General features: G+C 44.1%; 1 protein-coding gene and 1 long non-coding RNA gene across 2 annotated transcripts in view; both read left to right on the top strand.

The window, feature by feature from the left end:
- The window catches only part of LOC144195504 (SET-binding protein-like), a 32,149-nt gene extending 7,945 nt beyond the window's left edge, over positions 1–24,204 (top strand). The window contains exons 3-7 of the mRNA XM_077715201.1: positions 13,991–14,409; positions 14,749–16,683; positions 16,759–16,963; positions 17,047–18,079; positions 20,445–24,204. Of these exons, the coding sequence (XP_077571327.1) occupies positions 13,991–14,409; positions 14,749–16,683; positions 16,759–16,963; positions 17,047–18,079; positions 20,445–20,953 (4,101 nt within the window). The 3' untranslated portion in view covers positions 20,954–24,204. The remainder of the gene's footprint in view (positions 1–13,990; positions 14,410–14,748; positions 16,684–16,758; positions 16,964–17,046; positions 18,080–20,444) is intronic.
- Positions 10,000–10,695, top strand: LOC144195505 (uncharacterized). Its single transcript, XR_013326095.1, has 3 exons — positions 10,000–10,239; positions 10,357–10,414; positions 10,495–10,695. It is a non-coding gene; the product is annotated as an uncharacterized LOC144195505 (long non-coding RNA).
- Positions 24,205–24,663: the final 459 nt, after the last annotated feature.

A 24,663-nucleotide genomic window follows, 5' to 3' on the forward strand; every position in this document is an offset into this window, starting at 1 on the left:
AATATAACTTGTACAAGAATGGCTCCAGTGCTGTATTCGGCTTGTCATTTTTCACAAAATCTCAAGACCACATGATGTGGATTTATTTGGGACACAAGTACACAGATTCTTAGAGATTCAAGACAAAAGACAACAGCAGGCATCTTACTAGGTTGTGCCGGTTACGCGATATTGACTATTACTCTACCGGTGTTTGTTCATAGGAGCAATTAAAATTTTGGAAAAATTGTCAGAAAGTGCTTAAAAAGTTGTAAAAAAAAATTAGTACATGGTTGTAGGTGGATTTTGTCATTTTGTTTATCAAATGCTGTCTGTATATCATTTTATTTTTCAGTTGTGGTTTACATTTTTTGGAAAACAGGCAGTTTGGGGCTATTCAAGTTACACCAGAAATACAAATTAATTTTTGTTTGTATTTCTGTGTCAATAAATCAACTGTGGGACCTGGACCCAGACGCCTGGGCAGCCAAGGCTAATCTGGCACCGCCAGCCCCTATTTGGACTGCTGCTGTATGATTGACAGAGGTTGTCATAGGGACAGGGTGGCAGTAATGGAGGGGGCTTCAAGCTGGTCGCAATTGAGGGTTGGGATTGAGAGAGAGGAGGGGCATTTAGGATGTGATGGTGTTGATTCAGATCAGTTTCAAGACTTCATCCCTCGTACGGTGCCCCTTCATCCCACACCCTCTATGACCCCTCCCCCTGCTCCTTGCGCATGCTTTGCCTCCATCCACTCATCACCTGCCAGCCCAAGGGTGTATTACAGGCAGGCTCAGTGGAGAGGAACGGGTTAAGGAGGGATCCCAGGCTGCTTGGGCTCCACACACATACACACACACTTCCATCTTCCACATATATCTGTGTGTGTGTGTGTGGAGGTTAAATACTCGCTTTGTGGTGTGTGTGGTTGTGTGTCAGGCGAGATGGGGGGTGTTGAGAAGGGGGAGCAGATGGACAGCCTCTCTCTTTTCTATTGTATCTTGTCCACGTTGTTTCTGCCGCTCTTTATCTCTTTATCTGCCTCTTTTTTTTTATCCATGTCATCTCCCCTTCGTCTCTGCTATTTTGTTTTCCACTTCTTTCTCTTTCCTTTTCCCGCTCTCACTCACTCTTGTCTTGTAGCAGATGGCAGCATGGGGCAGCAACAACAGAGCAGAAGCCAAAGTGTGAGCAAGGGATGGAGAAAGAAGAAGGGGGGCTTTGGAAAAAGGAGGAGGGGGTCAGGCATATGGAGAGCCTGGTTAAGGGGCCCCTCTCATAGGGAGTGTGCATGTGCGCGTGGAAGCACGGTGAAAAGAAGAGGGGGAGAGGCTGGGTAGAATAGATGCACATTAGTATAGAGATTTGACTCTAATAGAAAGAGAAAGGGCGGCCCGGCTGTGCGAGTGGTTAGCGCGTCGGCCTCACAGTTCTGGGGTCCTGGGTTCAAATCCTGGTCGGTTCACCTGTGTGGAGTTTGCATGTTGTCCCCGGGTGTTTGTGGGTTTCCTCCTACCACATTCCAAAAACATGCCTGGTAGGCTGATTGGACACTCTAAATTGCCCCTAGGTATGGGTGTGAGTGTGCATGGTTGTCCATCTTCTTGTGTCCTGCGATTGGCTGGCCGCCGATTCAGGCTGTTCCCCGCCTCTGGCCCGGAGTCAGCTGGGATAGGCTCCAGCACCCCCTGCGACCCTAAAGAGGATGAAACCACGCCAGCATACTAAAATCCCACAACTCTAACTGTTGGGCTATAATATAAGCCACACCAACTTGATATGGCACAGGTGGCCACAGAGGGTAATGGAGTATTAATACAATGTTGACAAGGTGCTCAACAGCATATAAAATCCACAAATAAGCCACAGTGGACAATAAACCACAGGGTTCAATGCGCGCGAAAAAGTATCTCATCATTACTAATAAAGTCAGAAAAGCATCTCTCTTGACAAATGTTTAATTGTACATGACAAATGCTCTATAATAACCCTGGCAGATGTCTATTACAAAAAATGTTTAAAATTATTATTTTTTTCTATATTTAACTCAAGAAACCAAATCTTTTCAGTCAAGAATGTTATCCATTAGATGTTATTCATAGATGACTTGAAAAATATGTTCTTTAGTGTTTGAAAAGAGATTTCAATTCAACAGCCGTCAGTTTGGAGACTAAAGGTATCTTTAGGAAGGACATGAACACCAATCTGGACTTCCTTAAAGAGAGAAGTGAAGGAGGAAGTGCATGATATTTCATGGTAGACATTTATAACGATGTGCAGACGCCTCGTGTCAGGGGACAAACCCACACACATGCATAAATGGGATATGATGCTCTCCTCTTCTCTGTCTCCAGCTGACATCACACACATGCTGGACGTCCTCTCACACACGGCTCTTTGTCTGGGCATGCTGTGTGTGTTTTCAAGATGAATGTGTGCGTTCTAACGGATTGGGTCCTGGGTCAACCACTGCATCAGTCTTCCAGACACACATGCCCGTGCACACATCCGTCGCTCTAATGCATACGCAGCTACAAATGCACACTGGCGCGCACTCGTCGTGTTGAGCCCAGATTGCAGTTAGAGTGAGTGTTTCCCTGGTTATCTGTCCAGCTCTCGGGACACACCAAATGTGGCTCTTAATCCATTTCACTATCTGGGGATAGAGATAAGCCAGAGCTTTTTTTCCCCCAAGAGTGGAGCCCAGTTAGTGTGTTGTTGTTATTGTTGTTGATGTACATTCATGTCTGTGTGCACGCGTGTAGCCATAGTGTATGTGATGATAGACACACACTTATCTTGTCTTGACAGCCCCCTCTGTCTAGGTGGTCCCCCTGGCTGTGTATGTGTATTGCGGCTTGGTGGTCTCTATACTGTTTAGGATTATTATGTGCTAGTCAAGTGCATTCACAAGGAAATGAATTCTGAGCACAGTGGCTGCAACTACTTTGCGTATGCGCCTGTGTGTGTGTGCGCGCGTGGATGCACAAAATGGTTAGCCTTTTGATGTCAGCTCTTTATCCCTGACTGTGATGGCGGTTGGTGACCTGAGGGACTTGATGAGCTCATAAAATAGCCTTGGGTGTGTGTGTGTATGTGTGTCACTTTTCTGCTTTGCAGTGAATCGTTTGCCTTGGAGAGAGCCAGTCTTGACTGATTTATATATGTTTATGCTGATGAAATAATCACCCCTAATAAGGCCTGACCAAACTCTTATATATTTTTTTTTGGGGTGAATTGTGTCATCAAGGGGGAAATGGACAGCCTTTTTATTGTGTTGTCAATTCGGACCCTTTGAAAAAGCCGGAGCTGGGAATGTTTGAAGGGGCGTTTCCCTATGGTTGAAGGGGGATGGGATGTATGTATCGTGTGTGTGTGTGTGTGTGTTAGTTTGTGCCTGTATGTGTGTGCAAACTGGGGAGGGGTAAGTGATTTAGAACCGCTGAAACACCAGCTGTCCATCTGCGCCTGACCCATACACACCCTGTGCACACTTGAAACACACACCGACATCCAAACGGACACACACCGGCGTAAACCCACACACATCTTATGTCTCACCTCTGATCTGTCTTTGGCCGACTCTCAAACCTGACGAACAGTCCAGACAAAACACATTCTGTTCACAAGTCTCTCCCACTGAATACACACAAACACACACACGCACACACACACACACACACACAGCTCCTGCACAGTCTTCATGAAGCTAAGCAAGACTGCACACTAATCAGCTCTGTTGTGGTGTTACTGCTTCTGCTGTGGGTCTACATGAATGATTCTGCAAGGTCACTCCACACACACACACAAACACACACACACACGTACATACACGCACACACACACACGTACACACACGCACACACACATGCACATTGGGAGACACAATGGAATGCTGAGGAAGAGATGAACTGTGACCCTAAAGGACATTCAAAAGTCGAGGTGATAGCTGGATTCCACATTTGTGAATCTGTGTGCGCGTGCGTGTGTCCACTGATTGTTTGTTTGTGCGAGTGGGTCAGGGTTGAGACAACTGGAGTCTGCCCTTTGCTTTCTTTCCCTCAGGGCTGGATTTTCTTTTTGCATATGTGCGTGTGTTTGTGTGTGTGCTGACCATTTGCATGGGACTGTAGCTAATTTCTCAATCACACTCACACACAAACCGTCTTCTCTATGTATCCTAAAGGTCAAGCCTCATTCATTCACCATTGTGCCCAGTCCCAGCAGGTCGTTGTTGGTCTTCAGGCAGATGTAGCCAGACCATAATAGAGGGTCTGGCTAAAAAAAAAAACATGCTGATAATTATCCCTGTAATAGGCACAAAATAATTACCAACAATTAACTTCAGTGAAGGTATAAACAACCAGGAGTACGGCATTTTAGAGGATCAATTTTTAACTATGTACTGTCAGGAATGTTGCTTAGTCCAGGCTTTTTTGTCATTCTAATAGGAGCCATGTGTGGATGTGTGAACATAGTGTCCAAGTCTATTTAGTGCTTTGGATAGATTCCTCTTTAAGGATTCGGTTGTGGGTTTGAGTTGATGAAGAGTCAGGTGCAGTATTGACTTTCACTATGTCTCACTTGAAACGTAACTGTGTTTGTCAGTGAAATCTGATGGGCCCATCAGCTGCCTAGGACGTGCCTGGCAGAAGGTGAGTGTGTGTGTGTGTGTGTGAGGGGGGGAAGGGCCGTTGGGGGGGTTGTGAGGATTTAAATGTGAAACCATGTGAGGAAAGTGGCAGTGTGTTGTCCAAAGTAATCCTGGTAACATTATACGATCCATCTGTGGTCAATATACTTCAGGGTGCTAAATCAAAAGCCCCTCAGACTAAATTGCAAGATGCCAAACATGCTCCCTTGCCCTACAATGGCCTGTGAGTAATTTTAATTATGTAATTATGTAAAATAAATGTCATTCTCAAAACTCTTGATGGATAGACAGGATACATATACACGTACCCTAACCCGCATCACTCTCTAAAGGGCTTTCAAAGCTGAAAATAAATGATATTTCCTAATGCTTTGGGTAAAACTGTAGTTCCCGGGTGAGAATAAAAACTTCTTGGTTGGCAGAAAAAATAGGACGGGTGTTAACTCTACTGAGTGCGAACCTAGACGCACATGCACGGACAAGGAATTGTTCATGCTCACTGCAGTTAGGTGAAACATTACAGCCAACATCGACATTTGTCTGACTCAATCCCTGAGTTTCCTGCTGCTTTACTTCAAGACTTTGTAAAGTAATCCCTTCTAGTCCAATGTTTATTTATGCCAGTTGTCTCCAAAGGATACATTTGGACATGAATAAATGATTGTAATTGTGTCTGTCTCTCTGTCCCTCTGTCTGTGTGTTTGTCCCCCGAGGCTGCTCAGACTAAACAAACAGCTGTTTCTATGAGGCAAGGAAGAATCTCCTGTTTAGTGGTCCATTTCAGACACACACATACACACACACACACACACACACATTTTTTGCAAATCCCCCGCCACCCGTTATTTTACCTGCTTTGGTCTATTGGATTTTTTGGGCCCCTTATGTTACTGGCCCTCTCCTCCATCTTTCTCTTGGCTTATTGCAATACTCTCAGACTGAGAGGAATGTCACTCCATGTGACCTCTCACCTACAACAAGGAGGGGAGCCGTTTTAACAGAGGGAACGAGGGGGCAGCTGTGGTAGTCATGTGCCTGGCAGCCATGGAGGGAAACCCACGCGCTACACACAGGACCAGGTTGTTTGAAAAGTGCACAGCGTGAACCTCTTGGATAAATGCACACACGTCGCTAATGGAAGGAAAAATGAGCGAGATGATTCTCTGATCTCATGATGCTGTGATTTTTCTGTGTGTGTGATGTATGGGAGGAGAAGCAAGTGGATTGAAAAAGCACACAAAGCCGTTTATTGTTCGCGTGAGGGGGCCTGAGGGGAGACGGGAAGCGTGATTGGTTAAGACTATTGTGTCTGACTTTGGCCACTTTCCCTGTCACAGAGGATGTCATTACATTGGCTCTCTAACTCGCCGTCATTCCTACTGACAAGCTGGGGATCATCCAAAGACTTTTTTTAGAGGGGAATTATCCCTGACATAATCAATTACAGCTTTTCTTTATTCATCACAGCACATTTTGAGCCCTGTCAGAGTTACTCAGACCATGTCAGCTTGGCATTAAAATGGCTATTTTCAAAAGAAAGAAAATCAAGGATTTCAGTTCACAGGAAGTGGTGAACTTTTTAGACAAAGAACATTTCATTGTCAATCTTTCTTTTCAGTTTTTGACATATAAAATGTTTTTGGCAGCAAGGAAGTCAGTTTTTAGTGTGTTGGGACATTTGCCTGACAAGCAAGTAAGCAGCATGAGTTCTGTTCCCACTCATTTGTTAATTATTCAATTATTATAGTCATTCAAACACTAGTCTTCATTCAGATTCTGATTCCTCAGACTAAATTAGATCCACAAAGGCTATCCAAATTTGAAGGCTGAAAAAAAGTTTATTTTGTTTATTTTCAAAGATGTTACTACTAATCTAAAATTAGTTTATTCAGTGATTCATTCAGAATTCACAGATTTGGACATATGACGCCAGGGCCTTAAAACCTTCTGGAATTTAGGTGTAAACACAGATATCCTCGTTATTTAAACTTGATTCAAGTCTTTTTGAAGTGAAAGACCCAAACTCCAAGTTTTGTGCAAATTAGAACATGGTATCAATACTTTTTAAATGGCCAAGCCCCAATTAAAAAAAAAAAAAAGAGTGGCTGACTTTCTCCAAGCTTCTAATTTATCAACATGGCATTATTGTGACAGAATAGTGCCACCTGTTGCATTGACATGCACTTAATTCCCTGAAAGTTTGGTATACATAAAATATTGGATCAAAATTATTATAGCTACAGCATCCCTTTTCAAATACAATTTTTTTAGCACCCAATTCTGTTACTTAAGCAATGCTTGGAGTTTATGAAATAGCAAATAGTAGTCAGAATTATTGCATGTCATTAAAATTAGATGCAGACTACATTTTTCTTACTTATAATAATAGTTGCACTATTTTTTTTCTTTAAGTGGTCAAATGACATGGTGTGAAGGAGGCATTTTAACAAGACAGTGATGCATTGCATGAGAATAAGCAATCAGTCAGGTCAGCTTTGCCTTCGAGACCTCTGTTTGTCGGAGAGGAAGTGTTTAATCTGGGCACAGCTTCTGTCTTGAATTACCCATCATTCCACACAGGAAGTTATCCCTTAGGATTTAGGGCAGCTCATTGGCTCTTAATTGTTTCCGTTTGCACAAAAGTCATTTGATTGGGTGCACAGATTTTTGCTGAATTGTATTGGTGAGTGTGAAATTCTTTCACCTCGCTTCCTCTAACGCATGCATTGATTTTGCTACAACATAGAAGGAGTCCTTATGTGTGAGTGGCATTGCTTGCCTACTTATCCTCTGGGGTGAACAAGAGCATGAATAATTCTCTGTACTGGATGTCAGCATTGACTATGAAAGGAGCAAATCACTATCTTTTGTTGTGCTATTCACAAAACCCTGCATGCATTTCTTGAACACATCCCATTAAAGATGGAAAGGATGGGAGTAGACATATACTTTTTGTTGCATATAAATGTGTTTGTGATTACCACAGTGTAGACCACCTCCAATTTTTTTTCTGAACACTTTGTAGGGCACTCGTTTAATCGACTGGTTGCCATCCATGGCTCTGAAAAATGAGTATTCACAGCCAAACCTTCTAGTTTAAGTTAGATGTTGCTCGTTGTCCATGAGTTAAATACTATTCATTCAACTATTTTCAATACTGCTTATCCTGGTCATGGCCACGGGGTGCCGGAGCCTGTCCCAGCTGACATTGGGGAAAAAGGTGGACTACAACTTAAACTGGTTGCCAGCCGCTCGTAGTGAGTTAAATATTAAGAAACTCTATTTTCTCCTATTTTCTCTCATATTCCACAAATGTGGGCATCACATTTTGGCTCATATAGTCCACAAACTTGTTAACATTGATTCATGTGATGTCCACTGATGTGGAAACTAGATCTTTAGGGGGTTAGGTTCATTTTTTTTAATTGAATTACCAAAAATAGCCACTTTCCCCACAAAGCTTAATGTCTTGATTTCGTCCAGTGGGTCGTACAATTGTCTCCCCGTTGTGTCATTTCAGTGTAAAAAGAAGACTCTGGCGCTTTGTTTCTATCTTTAGGAGCACTTCAATCTGCAGTCGTACTGCTGTAAATGTGGGAGGGAACATTTTATTGCAGACCCACTGCTGTGCATTAAATCTGACTTCTGCTTTGCAGCAAGCTAAGAGACATTTATTGCAGATTGAGTGTTGGAATAAGGAAATCCGAATAGTGGGAGTGTGGGACTGTGACGCCATACTTGTAAAAAAATTGGAAGGACAGACCAAAACACACGACGTGTTTTGTGCTGCCGCAGCATTGGAAGTTTTGCATTTAGACCCCTTGTCCAAACTTTCCCTCCCAACTTTCCCAGAAGATGCTTTGGCTGCCGCATGTCACCAGATCAGAGATAGTGAAGCTTTGTCTCGGGGCAAAGCGCAAGTAGACGTGCACGCGCATACACAATTTTATGGCACTGCGCCCTGATCCCAGTGATCCACAGTGTCCCACCTTGACACCAGCGCCACCCCCCCAACAAACCTCTTTTCCTTCTCCTCCCTCTTTTCTCTCCCCTGCTGTGGATCTCCTCGGGCACATGAATGGAAGTCTTTATTCCCGGGAGAACTGGTGGGAAGAACGAGAGAATGGGAAACAGGGACGAGAAGGGTGGGGGGTGACAGTTGAGGGAGGGGTTGTGAGACTGACCACAAGATCAACACGGCGCTGCGGCTCCCTCTCTATCACTTTTCCCTCCTTTTCTTTGCACGCACCCCTTCCGCCCTCCCCCTCTTCTCACCGGTTTTTGAGTGCTGCGGGTACAAAGCTGTGTTAGAATTCGTGGTGTTTGTTTGCAGAGGGACCCGGCGTGCATGTTTGTGTGCGGGCGTGTGTGCGTGTGTGGAGCTGTCAGAAACACAGATCACAGGGAAACAGCACTCTGAATGGAGCTGGAGAGAGGTGGGAGGCTTGGGGGGTGGAGGGGTAGTTGGAATGGAGGCGGTGGTAGTTCCCACAGGGAAAGAGTGGCCAGGACCAGAGAGGATGGTAAGAAAAGACGGGTTGGGGGCATTGGGGTAGTGGGTGGGTGACCACTGGGTGCAAGGAGGATGGCGAATGGATGATAAGTTGTCTCTCATCTCATTTTCTGAACCGCCTTATCCTCATTTGGGTTGCAGGGGGTGCTGGAGCCTATCCCAGCTGACTGCAGGCTAGAGGCAGGAGACACCTTGAATCGGTGGCCAGCCGATCGCAGGGCACAACCATGCACACTCACACCCATACCTAGGGGCAGTTTAGAGTGTCCAATCAGCATACCATGCATGTTTTTGGAATGTGGGAGGAAGCCGGAGTACCCAGAGGAAGCTCACACAGGGCCTGGGAGAACATGCAAAGTCCACACAGGTGGACCGACCTGGATTTGAATCTTGGACACCAGAGCTGTGAGGCCGACGCACTAACCACTCACATCACCGTGCCGCCATGATAAGGTGTCGATGGAACAAATTGCAAATGTTCCGGCAACATCTCTCACTCATCACTTGTTTTTCTGCTGCTCCTCTTCCTCCCTCCCTTGCTGCTGCTCTCATTCTTTCGCTAACCCCCACCCCGTATTCTACCCCTCTCTCTTTTTCTCTCCCCCTTCCCCCATTCTCTCCCTCTCTCCTCCTCTTTGTGTGTCTGTCTGGACAGCTGCCCAGTTCCATACACAGGGAAAAATGAAACACTCTAACCACCGGGCATTCTGCCAAATAAAGGGCTGCGAAAAAACTATTTGAAGGGCAGCATGTTTGTGTGCCTGCCTGCGTGTGTGTGTGTGTGTGTGTGTGTGTGTGTGTGTGTGTGTGTGTGTGTGTGTGTGTGTGTGTGTGTGTGTGTGTGTGTGTGTGTGTGTGTGTGTGTGTGTGTGTGTGTGTGTGTGTGTGGCTTGCTCCTGTGTGTATGCGCCTAGTCGTGAGATCTGGGTGTGCCCCTGTGCTAGGGCGTTCTTTCCCAGTATGCACTAGTGCAGCCGGGATTTCTCCGTGTGAGGGAAAAGTTCCACTCGTGAGTTTAAACAAGAGTGGAAAACAAGAGGCTGCGGGAGAGCCAAATCGCGGGGAGGGCCGCCCGCCGCATGGCAAAATGGAGGTGAGGGGAGTGCGGCCCCTTTATTTTCTCTTTACCTGCTGTGTTTCCTCCACACATTTGTCCAGAAACTATATGCTGACTAGAGCGACTCATTGCCTCTCACTTGTGTGATTGCAGCTCTTAGTCACCTATTATCCATGACCTCCTCTACTGCGCTCTGATGGTTACATCACCGGTGGGATGGAATTTATACACTTCTGTCTTTACCATTTGGTTGGTGAGCTGCCTTTGTGAGAGCAATGCATGTTATTGCAGCGCTGACCCAGAGGAAGACATGCGAGGAAAAAGCCTGTTGACCTAGCTGAGGAGTATGACCCTTAACCTCTCGACGCGGTGTCCAAAGCCTCAAGGGACAGTGCTGTGTAATGCAAGATCACAACAAAACTCTTGTTTTAGGTGTGGTTCAACCAGTAGAGTAATATAGAGTCTATATTAGGTCAACATGGCAGAAAATGAGCAATGTGGAAGTGTGTTAAACCTCCCAGTTAGACCTGTGGCTGAAATTTTGAACGGCTGCCCCCTTCTGTATACTAAAGGGGTCACAGCTACAACACAAGGCACGTCAATTTCAAAACAAGGGGTTTTAATGGATTAAATAGATAGATGATCAGGATTTAGGAACATAATAAATACATAAAAGGGTGAATGGAATTGGGATAAAAAAAATACATTTAAAAATAACGCACACAGGGAATATATAATAGATCCTATATGCTTTACTCTATTTGTTTGGCACCAATCTAACTGCTAGTAATGGACTCTAGCGGACAACCAATCAAATGTGAGAATCTCTGCCTATGCCTCACACATTGGCTACCCCGTATAAAACCGGTGTGTGCGTCTAATTTAGAAACTTTTGTGAAACTCTGTGAGCAAGTGAGATCTAGATGCCACAAGATAGTAGCAACGCACAATTGTTTTGCTTGAAGGAAATGCCAAAGCTCACTTCAACATAGTTCCATGATATCGCTGCATCTTCACTGAAGAACGTTATAAACATATCAACACTGTTACTTTACAACTTGGCCTGCTATACACTGACCTAATGCATTTCTAATATCCTCAGTACAATCAGGGTGATATATTTCAATTTAATTGATCATTTTAAATCAATGTTATTGAATTTCTCCCATGCAAACAGCCAATGCTGCAGCCAGACTCAGAAGATTCTTCGTAGTTACTCGAGTGTACATTTTCTCTGGGAATAAATCATGGATTGTTTGTGGCTTAGAGGAAAGGGTAGAGGCGAGGAAGCTACAAACAAAAAGCTGAACTGGTGCCAATAAATCAACCTCAACTGGAAAGGGGGTGCAGGGAGCTGTTTTCTTCTTCTTGTATTTCCCCTCACTGGTAAGAGCAAGATCTATGCATGTTGTCTTTATTATAGGTCTGTGGCCACTTTGCGGTTAGTGGGGAGAATACATTTTGTGAGCATGTTTATGCTTGTGTGTGTAAAGGGCAGTTTCTTACCAAGCAAGGCAACCTTATAGACTTTCTCTACCTCTTGGCCTGAATTAATTTGCAGCAGTAAGTAAAATGAGAAAGTGGGTGTGTATCAGATACTGCGCTGGCCATGTTGTAGTCCTTGGAAATTGCGCATGCAACCATTTTGAATGTCTTTCAGAATAAAGACAACCTAGTTGTCTTAAGTAACAGCCAATAAATGGGAATATCAGGGGATGGGTGAGCACTTGATGAAAGAAACTGTGAATAAGGCTAAAAACAACAGTAGTGGAGAGTAGATGGAACCACTCATTAACAAAAAGAATGGGAAAGCCTGACTGGAATTTCCCAAAACTTGTCAATTTAACCTAAAACATTTTGAAACAATGAGACAGAGATTAATTATCCAAGTGGTGGAAAGGCGTATATTTGACCAAATTAGTTGATAGGATCAGCTACTGAGCCTCAACATTCAAGCCCTCGTGTCATGGTTGGGCTCGCACAGCTCATTGATCTTCATTGATGATTTAACACGCGTGTGTGCCGTCTTCAGAAAAAATAAAGAGAAATGTCCTAGCTGTTCGGATACTCCAATTTTTAATGACGCTTGATTCTCCTTGGCCAGCGTACTTGCACACAGGCATACGGTGGCACCACAAGCAGAGTGTATGTGACCCAAACACTCTCGCTTTATTAATCATTCATGCTGCTCAGTGTTCGCGTGAGTGTATCTTCTCAAGCTGGCATGTCGTGTTAATCGGGTTTCTCATGCTCATGGGAATGCGCCATGATAAACAGCCTCTGCAGCAAGCATGCAAGACAACCCGAGTGTCAGAGGCTGACTGAGAGAGAGAGAGAGTGAAATAGGATAAAACCAGACGCTGGCGAGCTCAAATTTAGAAAATAAGCACTTTCTCTTCCAGTAAGTACTCTGTGATGACTGTATTATATATTCGGAGCTGGCTGCGAGAGCATAACTGTCTGCAAGAAGCTAATTATCTGGCAAGATGCTGAACCATCTTGATTAAAATTGGTGCCCTGGCTGGGCACATTGTTTGTAACTGATAGAGTAGAGGAAACAGTAAAAGCTTTGGCAATGTGCGCATCTATCATGTCTATGTGCTTGCATGCCAATGTGTACATGGTGAGAGGCTCGCCTGTGGTTAGGTTACATCTCCCTGCAGCGCATCAGAGCCGTGTTTTGTTGCGTCATACTGAGTCTGTTAATAACGGGCTCAACCACAAAGGCCATCCACTGCTAGGTTTCTCATCTTCCAACTGACACTGATTATGCGGCCGTCACACGTTGTGCTGTGCATTGTTGTATAACTCAACATGTCAAGGGTTTTCACCCACTTTTAAGAGACTGAAAGTACACTTGAATTGAGTTCAAAGCTGGCTGAAACTTCAGAGGTTAAGCCTCTTCTCTTCCAAGATGCTTGTTGGCGAGCAGTTTATGTAGACAGTAGAACAATTTTGCCATGGGAAATTAATCGTAATCACCACCCTGAACTAGTGGGTTGTTGTACAGCAAATTGCAAAGAGTGACATTTTATATGGGGATCAGATACGTACAATCCAAAAAAATGTGGACTAAAACGCAAAAGAACAGCACTCAAGGAATCACAGACCTCCATTTGATCAGTATTATATTGTTCCCTTAATCAGGTGGCTATATTCTTTGGACTTCTCCACAATTCACTTAGAAACGAAGCAAGATGACATGAATGTCGTATTTAGAATATCACCAAACATGAGTGCTAGTTTTAACAAACAGTGATGAAAACAGGGCCCCTACGGTGGAGGCAGTAACGATGAGAATAAAATAACAATAGGAGTGACGACTGCGCATACTTCAAGTGAAAGGGCACTCAAGGACACAGCTGAGTTCCACAACTGTTTTACGCACTGTGTTGTCAGACTCCACCAACCTTACCCCCCCACCCCTAACTCTCGCAGCGTGCAACATCCTTGCCACAGGAATTTAATTGCTCTGTAAACAAAGCTTTTGTTTGTTCTGCTCGTGCACACAAGTTGTATTAAAAGTCTCAGTCAGCCCTGCAGTGAAAACCGAATCTCAGATCACAACACATTATTTGTTGACAAAATATGGAGAGACAATATGTCAACTGAACATTCTTATCTCATTGTGAACCCTAGTTTGATCAAGGCTGGAAACTGATATTGTTAAATGGTCAGTTATTGTTAACATGTGCTTTCTTTTCACCCCTCCTCTCCCTTTTTTATGTTGTTATGATGTTCTGATGAACAGTGTAACCACATATTGTTTCTTTTCTGCCTTCCACAGACATACGAGCGCCAGTTCAGAATTCCTGAGCAGAGAGAAGGAGGCATGTTGCAGCTCCTGGGAGATCCCTCTCCACCCAAACACCAGCCTCGCAACATTCTTCCTCCTGCGTCCACTCTCTCCCCTGTACAACCAGTACAGCACACCCTTACACAACAATTCCAGCACATTCAGCACCAAGTCAATCCAGACTGGATCTCCTTCAGGGCCCCTTCGGTTTCTCCAGCCAATCCATCCGATTCCGAGCCAGCTGCAGTATTAATGGGAGCCAATCAGGGCGCAAATGCGCTAATGGATTTGAATGCCCCTCTCCCAAGAACTGTGACCCAAACCCACTCACCTCAGAGATCTTTGACTCCAGACCTTCAGCTGCCAGTTGTTACAGATGCCAGTATTCTCAACCTTACATCTCTCAGCAGGTATTTGCCTTTCTAGTGGTTCTTGTCACCTATTTAACAAAAACCAATGTGAATATCTCATCATCTCTTTGAGTCTGGAAAGATCCTTTGCTTTTTTTGTTTGCTTTACATTGATACATCTGCTAAGCATGGCCAAGTAGACACGTAATAGCTTTGGTCTTAATGTTTGGCCCATACTGTTCCAAAATTATGAGCGCATGATTAGTGCAATGTCATTTTGTTGGCACGATTATGGTTGATCTCTTGCTGTCATGGTAATCCTATTTTCTGTGATCATTTTGTGATATGTGAAACAAGTCGCCAACAGCAAATAATCTCATCTCTATGTTCTTTATTCAGGGGGAAGGGTTTGCAGGAAGTTAATGAGCAGCTCTTTGGGAACATCAAGAGGAAGTATGGCAGGAAGGACTCCCAGAAGATGCTCTCTAATCCTCACAGTGCTGACGTGCTGTGGGGGAGACAGTCCGAAAAAGAAACAGGAAGCCCGTCTAATTCGGAGGACAGGCAGCGATATAGACAAGAGGAGATGACTGAGCAGTTTCCTGAAGAAAGAGAGGATAGGAGAAAGGATGAAAGAGAGCGAACAATTACTAGTAGAAAGGGAGATGAAGAGGACAGAGGAATCCCTATGCTGCCAGAGGAAGGCAAAGGAAGAAAGAGGCGGAGAAAGCCTTCTTTAGATGAGTCCTTTTCAGTTGAAGAGCAATCGCTACAACGACAGGACTCAAACACCACAGGGAAATACCAACATAAGCCTCCAGAACCGAAGGTAGCTCATAAAACGGAGATTCACAAAAATGATTCCAGGCTTACAAGTCAGAGTGATATCTCTGGGGAGAAGCTCGAAAAAAATGAAAGAATTGATAAAATTGACAAAAGAGAAAAGGGAGAAAAGATAGACAGGGCAGAAAAAGATGACGCAGTTAGAAGTGGGCCCGATCCAGAATCAAGTTTTAGTATAGGCAGAATGAAAAAGAACCCAGTGGGTCGTCCCAAGATAAGCATGGATGCCCATAAGCACAGAGATCTTGCCCCCAATATCAGCAAACCAAACTTCTCCATGAGTCCCAGGCTCCCGAGTCCAAACCCCAGCCCTACTCCTAAGGGTAATATGAGTCCAAGCCTCAGCCCTATACCGAGGCCCAACTTTAGCCCCAGACCAAGGATCCCCCAGAGTCCCAGTCCGAGCCATAGCACTATTTCTACCGTAAGCTCCAGATCAAGCAAAACTATGGACAGATGGTCATACCTGAAAGCAAAAGGTCACACAGGCATGACATCACCCCAGACGGATAGCTGCAGTAGTCCATCAATGGTAGTTGACCCACCATCAGCCTTCCCAATAACTCCATCTAGTCCCCTCTATACAAATACTGACAGCCTGACTGCCCACATGCCCATTAAAAGAAAACGTGGACGCCCCAAGAAACAACCTCTCCTTACTGTAGAAACGATTCATGAGGGCACATCCACTTCACCTTTAAGCCCTCTCACCCAAGATACGTCTGCAGGGCTCATCCGTAGGAGGAAGACTAATCCACTAAACTCAGCTATCAATACAACACTAGTACAAATGGTACCAACAACAAATAGTTCCAATTCCGGTGGTTTGAAAGTAAAACGCGGCAGAGGTAATTCGAAACCAGTAAATAAGGGTAAACTTCGAAAGATGCAAAGCATCCTGAACGAGATCCTGTCAAGCTCCAGTAAGAACGGCGCTCTGAAGTCTCATTCCACGCCTGTAACCTCTGCTATGAGTGCCATGGCATCAACCATCGAAGCTCGGCTAGGAAAACAGATAAATGTGAGCAAGCGAGGAACGATCTACATCGGTAAAAAAAGAGGCCGTAAACCCAGAGCTGAAAGTCAAGGTTCAAACCTTCCCAAAATAGCACGGGACAAACCCTGCACATCCACATCTAATCTCTATGATAGCTCTGCTGGGACCGCCCCCACTTCGTCTCCCAGTGCTATCGCTCTACCCATGAGAGCCGGCCACTCGGATTCCACTATGCCTAGTCTCCAACCCATCTCAACTCTGACCCCGAAACCTATGGCTAGAAGTTTCCTCTCTGGGGGATGGAAATTGTCACCCCCACGTCTTCTAGCTAATTCACCCTCCCAGCTTTCTGAGGGTGCATCAGTTAAGGAGGTCACCTTGTCTCCCATCAGCGAGTCCCACAGCGAAGAGACTATTCCCAGTGACAGCGGTATCGGGACTGACAACAACAGCACTTCGGACCAAACGGAGAAAGGGCCTGCCTCTCGGCGCAGGTGCGGTACTCGTTTGTATGTAGCCCACAAACTCGTAGTGCTGTTATTAATGCTGCAGATTTTTGTTTTCTCCAGATATTCCTTTGATCTGTGTGGGTTCGAGGCTGCGGAGGCTGCTGCTCTGGAAGCATCCGCCAGAGGCAACAGAGCTCGGAGTGAACGGCAAGCTGCTGTAGACAACTTCCTTTCCCAGCAGGAGAAGAAACAAAAACATAATCGACGTAAGAGAAAGTGTCTTCAGAGCCGGGATCATCTTCACTTTCTTTCCGAACTTGAAGAGGTTAGTTAAATATTTCTGATGACTTTTGCAATTACAGTGATTTGGAATGTTGTCTAATGCCTATTTTCCTCCCCACTGACTAGGTTGTGTCAAAGCTCCAACAGCTGCGAGTTTCTCACAGAAGATATACCTGTTACCCTCAGAATCCATACCCCTCCATTTTCCGCCTCAACTTTCATCATTATTATCCCGTCACCTATGACACCTACCCTTGCGAATCCAGTCCCTATATACGCAGGAATGCTGATCTAAAGGCCAAGAGGAGACGGGGTCGTCCAGCCAAAGCCAATGAGCCAATGGCCTCGAAAATACCTTTTGTCCAAGGATATGGCTATCCACTGGCTGGGGGAAATTACTATGCAGCACCATATGCCATGCCTTATGCACCCCATCTAAGCCTAGGCTATTTCCCCCCTGCACCTCCGTTCTACCTGCCTCATCACACCCTTGGTCATGTTGCCCCTTCACCCTTTATGAGACCAGCTGCACCCCCTCCCAAGGCTTTCCACCCAAGTGGTCACTCAAAGCTCCAGCAGCATCGCAGCAGCGGTGGTCAACTTCAGGGGCCTTCTTCAAGAGGGGATGGATTAGGTTCCATCGGCAGTACGAGTGCAGGTGGCCTCGCAGGCACTCGCCTCCATAAGAGAAAACACAAGCACAAACATAAGCACAAGGATGAACCCCTTCTTTCTCCGCGAGACCGCCAGGAGTTGGGTGGGCTCTTTAGTGGAGCCAAGATCAATTCACATCGCAACATGCCAAGTGACTCATCCAGTCCTTTAAAGCATCAGGAGAAAAGGTCCAACGGTCGAGGTTCGAGCCTAGGATCATCTTTAGGGATTTTCGAGTCGGAAAAGCTTAACTCTCTTTCTGATAGCTACTACCACTATCGGCAGACTGCACAGCCAAGGAACAGCTTCATGAGCAGCTACAATAGCCAATCACAGCAACAAGAATCACCCTCCTTCCTCTTCTTGGGGTCACAGGAGAATGAGTGTGGTTCAAGGAGCAGGAAAATGAGACCTACTGTGTTTGGAGATCAAGGCCTGATTTCGCTGCAAACTGCCAGGCAGGAGCCAGTACAAATGACCAAGTGCCCCAGTCCCCCGCTCTCTGGTAAGAACCACTAATTGTGCTTTAAGATAATGGGTACTTGAGAACTTACATAACACTACATACTGTGTAGGTTATCGACTCATGATCCTTAAATAACAAGAATTAGCTCTGTATTTCGATGAAATTTCTTGCTCCAAAATGATCACCTTTTATTTATGCACACACGCATATCCAGTTGTCATGGTTAGTTGAATAGAGTGCTATGTTTTCCTCAAAATTGTTATGAAGATGAAATGTTTTAATGAACAAATTCAGCAAAAGACAAACATATAGTCACTCTGTCTTTAGCCAAGTTATTTAATTACTTGGTGTTTGACTGTACCACATGTATATCATTGATTTATTCCGTCTATAATAAGTCTCACCGAGTCATATAATATGATAATATCGGTGGACCTCTTTGTTGGTGAGATTAAACTGGTTTTCAATCAAGCAGAACCTGGCTCCAATCCAGAATTACCAGAAGCGAACCTACTATATGGCAAAATGTCTTTTCTCCTGCACTGTGAATTCTGTTGCTTTTGAGCACATCTGGTTTGGGATCCAGAGAACGTAATGCATGGATGGAGACAACTATAATTCACCAATCTATCCTGCCCCCTCCTTTCCTCTGCTCCTGCCAATGCCTTTGCCAGAGATATATTATTCACACAGTGTGATTTATTTTCTACAGACACGCCGTAAAAGCCTTTGCCTGTGTTAAAAGAGCTGGCTGGCAGCCAGGGGTTTAATGACTGGGGCCTAGTCCAGTGATGGGGAGGAGAAGGCAAGGGCTCAGTTAAAATACACCCCCCCTACTATCAGCCCCAGGGTATCCAGGATGGATGACTCATATATACAATACTCCCCCCCCCAAACCAGCACATTTCCTTGTCCATGTTGTCCCTTCTAGTTCATGTTTTCTATCCGCTTTTACGCTGCTTTTACACATTTTATCCTTTATTTTCCTTCCATGGTTTGAACACGCACATCCATATGCAGACTTCTCCCTCCACCTCCCCCTCGCTTTCCTCTTTTTTTCCAGGTCTCCCCTCCCCCTTGCTCCCCCATTACCCTCTCCTTTTCCTATTCCCTCTGCCCCTCCTCTAGCATGACTTACTGCTTCGCTTCACAGCTTTAGTCCAATTAAAATACAGGCGCGTGTGCATGTATGTACATGAACACACATGCATGTCTGCAGCCATATGCAAGCATATGACCTCACATGGAACACCTCGATGTATAAAGTAGTTTATTTTTCACAATAGCTATATATACCGAGCCACTATATTATATTATGCTGCTGAATATTTCCATACACACTTGCAGGCATGCTATCCCACCACCAAATGAATGAGAACAATTGCTTTTAAGTCGCATTCTTGGACTTTTTCATTAGGCCAAGAAAAAAAACGTATAAAGTAAGAGTCGTGAAAGATCAAACCTGCAATAGGAGTGTAGCAGTGGCTTCCCATTGGGCAGAGAATACAGGTCATCAGTGCTATATGGACCCTCGCACTGCTGAAGGTCACCCGTTTTACGTCCCGTGTATGCAGCTCATAAATTTCATCTACTTTGTGTGTGTGCATGTACAAGAGTGTGTGGTAGTGTGTGCATTCGCGTACATGTGTAAGACAGAGTTGAGTTGGGTTTGATACTGCGCACAGCTCATAAACTCTTGATACTTATTGCTTTCTGCATTAGACTAATTTTATTGTCTGCCCTAAACTCCCAAGTAACAAAAGAATCTGATGTTCCGTGTTGTAAATGAAGGGTGGTCAGGCCTACCTGTAAATGTTAGAAAATTGTTGCATGGGTTTTCTCCGGGTACTTCGGTGGCCAATTGCTCTTTTTCCTTCATTTTGCTGATTTGTTGGTTCATTTTGAATTCTGGAATCAATGCCCAGGCGGAGGGGTGGGATGGCAAGCCTTAGAGATAGAGAATGTCAGAGAAGGATCAAGCTGAGAAAGGGCTTTCTGAAATCAAGTAGGAAATTAGAAATTGCTGTGTTAATTATATTGTATGTGTGTGTTTAGACGGCTTTGGCAGCCCTTTGCTCCAGATGCACGGGGCTGTTATTGTGTGGAAACATACGAAACGGCTGAAGGAGACATTTCTCTGGGTTCTGCTCCCAAACAGACAATTACAGGATAGGATATGCTCTTCTGGCTCAGCTGGGCTTTCAAAGGCTTGCATGAATATGTCAAAATTAGCAGGAAGCTCTTCAAGTCAAAGAAAAAAAATACATAGAAGACATTCCCCCCATGAGCTAAATTGGTATGATGCCTTCCATGGCTCCGAGGAGGATGTTCATTTGAATTGAAGTGGAACTCTTTATGAATCTTGCGTTCTATTTGTTCACCTTACTTGTTTTGACTCCCGCAGGTGTTCCCGGTAAGCGTCGCTACAAGCGCAGAGAAGTGGAACAGATCCAGAAAGAAGTCAGGAGGATGCATTCTTTGAACTTTGATCATGTACAGAAGATCCTCCGTGCCAAGCGCCTGCAGCGACAAGCCAAAACGGGAAACAACATTATCAAGCGACGACCCGGACGGCCCCGAAAACAACCCCCGGATGGGGAATCTAGTCTGGCCAACAAGACGACGGAGAACCCGGCCGACTGTCACGGGTCGGACGTGCCGGCCAGTAAAAGAGGTGACGTACGGACCCAGGGGATGCCTGTTCTGGAAAGGTGCGATGACACGCCAGGTAGACAGAGCCTAAGGCCCACTCTGAGCTCACAGTCTCTGGATTTTTCCAATCACGATTCCATCTCAGCAACCATTGAGAAGGTAGTTCACAAAGCCCGCTGCGTGCCTCCGCCTGGAAAAGGAAGCAAACGCAGGGTCAGGGGAAACAGCAGGGACAATTTATGGGCGCCCTCTAATCAATAAACTTTGTAAATGAACAGGAGAAGCCGGCGGTGTTTCAACCTTACCATGTCCAGTGCCCTTAATCTGGTGACAGGCTGGTGCACTTTGATTCAGGCGAACAAGGCAGGTTAGAACACTTCTGGTGCCACCCTTCAGTTTGAACATTTGAAGGATTTCTCGGACCTGCGTTTAAAAAGGCACTACCTGGTTTCATTTGAGACGGAATCTGATGCTATATAATTGCGTGGTACTAATGATGTAGATTAGCATATGTGATTCTTTAAGTATTTGATACAGTGATGTGTATGGTACTTCATCATACTCTACCAGAATGTGGCGCGAGCCATCTCTTTACCAGCAAGGGGGGGATTATGATTCATATAAAACTGTGCAGCTCAGCATCTCTTCTGCCTTTCTGAGGGGGGCCTGTCAAAGAAAATACAGCAGTAATTACCTTACCATTATATTTCTCCGAGTATTTGCTCTTACTCTATGTTGAGTCTTTGTTACCTTACCTTTCCAGTCGGGTTTTATTGGGTCCAGACTATCCTTTTTCCCCTACACCTTCTCCCAATGTTGACAGAATAGGTCCAAGGCTATCCAGGACGCTGACTTAAAGGCAATACGGTGGACGATATTGTCCTAAACTGTACATAGACACAACTTCCACTCTCGCTTGCCTTGTACAACAGGAAACCAGCTCACAGACACATACTGGAAGTCAGTATATTCAAATTAATTCTTGTACTATAGACAATGAACGTTGCATTTTGTTTCTATAACCAAAAACAGACGCAAGACAAGTTTGTTTTCAGATAGAAACCACATGTATTCTGTCATACACTCATACTTGTGTTTATATCTTGGGAGGGGGCATTGTATACAGTGGGAATATCAGGCGTGTTTGTGTTTTTTGTTGTCGTAAACCTGAAGAGTTGGTTTAATGCACTATATAAAAAATAATAATAATACAAAAAGAAGAAGAAAAAAAAACTGTACACTTGCATCAATCAAATGCAGCACTTAAATGCTTGTTCCAGCCTTATGGTTTTTGGCCTTGGATGGTGTGGACAGCCATTCCAGAGAGCATGCATTACTTTTAATCAATTTGTATATGCAGGCTACGCAGCCAAAAGCGTCAAACCCAATTGAATTGAATAGAGGGCTCACTCCAATATGTGTTCTTAAAAGCTTACCCCCCCTGTTTATACTTTTTTCATTTAAGAAAAAATATTTTTGGGACAGAAAATCGAAAATCCAGTATTTTTAAAACCAAAGTCTCAGTATTAATGGTGAGGACGTGTTATTTAACTGAATTTAAATCAGCGTCTTACTCATGTTGGCACCAATGTAAATCTCCCCTTTGTGCACTCTAGAATGTAGCTGGGATTGTTTTAATGTCAATGTGAACGTTGTCCTTTGATCAATCTCTTCAGTAGTGTTTATTCTGTATATCAAGACATTTTATTTTGTGTTCTATTTCAGGCGATTGTTTTCTTTGGACAGGGTGGGATTCGAAGTTGCAGCAGTTCAACTTGTGCCTTATGATTTCTGTTGTTCTTATAGGAAAAGACATTTTATCTGAAATACAGCAATTGGCGTTTAGCATTCTATACAAAATGTGGGAGGATTGTGATAAAAAGAGGTGAAATAATAGTGTCACGCTTGTATCTTGGACATTTGGTTTTATAGAACCTTTAAAAACCTCTTGATTGAAACAGCAAAAGAACCTGCCAAATAGCCCACATTAGCTTTGGTCATTTCATGCATATTAATCACCTAATATAAAATTCATCATTTATACAAAACCTTTTGTGACAGCTCCACAGAAATGACAAAATTAAAACACATTTATAAAATGAGAATATTTCTAACAAACAGTGACTCCAATCGGTGCCCTGCGATTGGCTGGCAACCAACTCGGGGTGTCCCCCACCTGCTGCCCATAGTTGGCTAGGACAGTGTTTCCCAACCAGGTGACCATGCCTGGAAATGAATCCGAATTCAATTTTTGATCATTTAAAGCAACGGCTTCAGGGGAAGTTGCGACTAATCAACAATTATAGGAGATCACTTAATTATGTGCTGATTTTGGTAGAGACACCACATACAAGCCAGTCTTTTTTAACAAGGTTAATAAGCCTTATCACAGTGTTGGAGGAAGGATCTAAACCCCACAGTGTTATACCGCTAAGAAGAAAAGCAACTATTTTGCCTGAAGTCAGTCGAGGCAGTGTGGTTTGGGTAGCACCACACACACACACAGAACTTCCAAAAATACTCTCATCGTAGTCGCTGCGCTTGACCTTATTCTGCGTGAATTTTGGATTGTGCACTGTGCAAAGACAGCAATGTGTCGCTTGTAGAGTTGAACATCCTCGATGTTGTCCGTCTTGTCTGTTAAGTATCTGCTACCAGCCAATGCTCCGGTGCCTTCAAACACTGACAAGTATTGTCCTAAACCTGAGCTTTCACATAGGCCGCCCATGGGTTTTGAGTTCTTGAGACCTTTAGTTGGCGCTATTGTGGTTGAGTGGTTCTGACTTTTTTGAATTTTCAGCTCGGTCACAATGGGATGCACGTGAATTGCCCCTTCAATTTCGATCATTCTGCAGATGTAAGTCACATTTGTAAGCCAGTATTACAAAAAGTGCAGATGAATCACTGGGAAACCAATACATGTACTTCTTTAGAGCACAAAGTGAGGGCATATTTTGTTTGTATTCATAGTGAACTTTTTTCTAGAGTGGCTTTCCTTTTTTTCGCATGCTCAACTTGATTGTATTTTAGACCAGCCGAAAGTTGAATTTGGAGCAACACTTGTACATTGTTTGATATTTTTCTTTTTTTAATGGATTTTTTAATTCATGAAGCATTTTTGTACATTATATGAATATTAAAAAAAACTGCAAATATTTGACATATAGAGTAAATACTAGATGCGCATGCATATGCATATATTCTTCACCGTATGTATGTGTACCTCTACACATATATTTTGTATTTGCATTTGCTAGCATACAGATATATGTCTTAAGCACATATATACATGCAATATATATGTATATCCATGTCTGCCGGCATGCTTTTGGTCATGTTTATCTTTCATGATCCTGTAGGTATTTTGTTTTGTTTAACTTTTTTCCTGAGAAAGAAAAGTTCATTCTTTTGCTATTCTTCTGTTGGCTGGCTGCATTGAGCACTTAAGAAGAACAGTTGAAGTTGTTCATGTTATCCATTGTGTGAATTAATAAATGAATTTATTGACAGTTTATCATGGTATGTGTTTGGAAATGTTGTATACACTTGTCACCAAATGGCAGATGGTTAGATTGAATGGAGATTTACTATAGAGAGAATCCTCTCATTAGATTATGCTGCAGTGTATCACTGATGCACACCAATACACACTTACTTATTCTCTTACTCTCTAAATCCTCCCTGTACTAGCCCATCACTGTTACTTCTAAGTGGGCCGGGCTGAACGCTCCTCTCCTATTGGACCTAACGCAGTGGTAAATGCAGAACCATTGGCTGCAGCCCACTAGTAAAATTCTTCTTGTTACCATGGTTGCAGGGTGAGCTGCCCAAATGTGTTTCTGTGGTGCTGATGGAACTGTTGGCATCACTGGTGAAGAAAAAAAATCCTCCTTCTGGCGGATGTCAGGGTCTACTCTGAATTTCAACATTCCTTCCCTGCACAAGACAGCAATGCAAATATTTGAAAGGAT

This window comes from Stigmatopora nigra, chromosome 4 (assembly GCF_051989575.1).
Source record: "Stigmatopora nigra isolate UIUO_SnigA chromosome 4, RoL_Snig_1.1, whole genome shotgun sequence".
NCBI lineage: Eukaryota > Metazoa > Chordata > Actinopteri > Syngnathiformes > Syngnathidae > Stigmatopora > Stigmatopora nigra.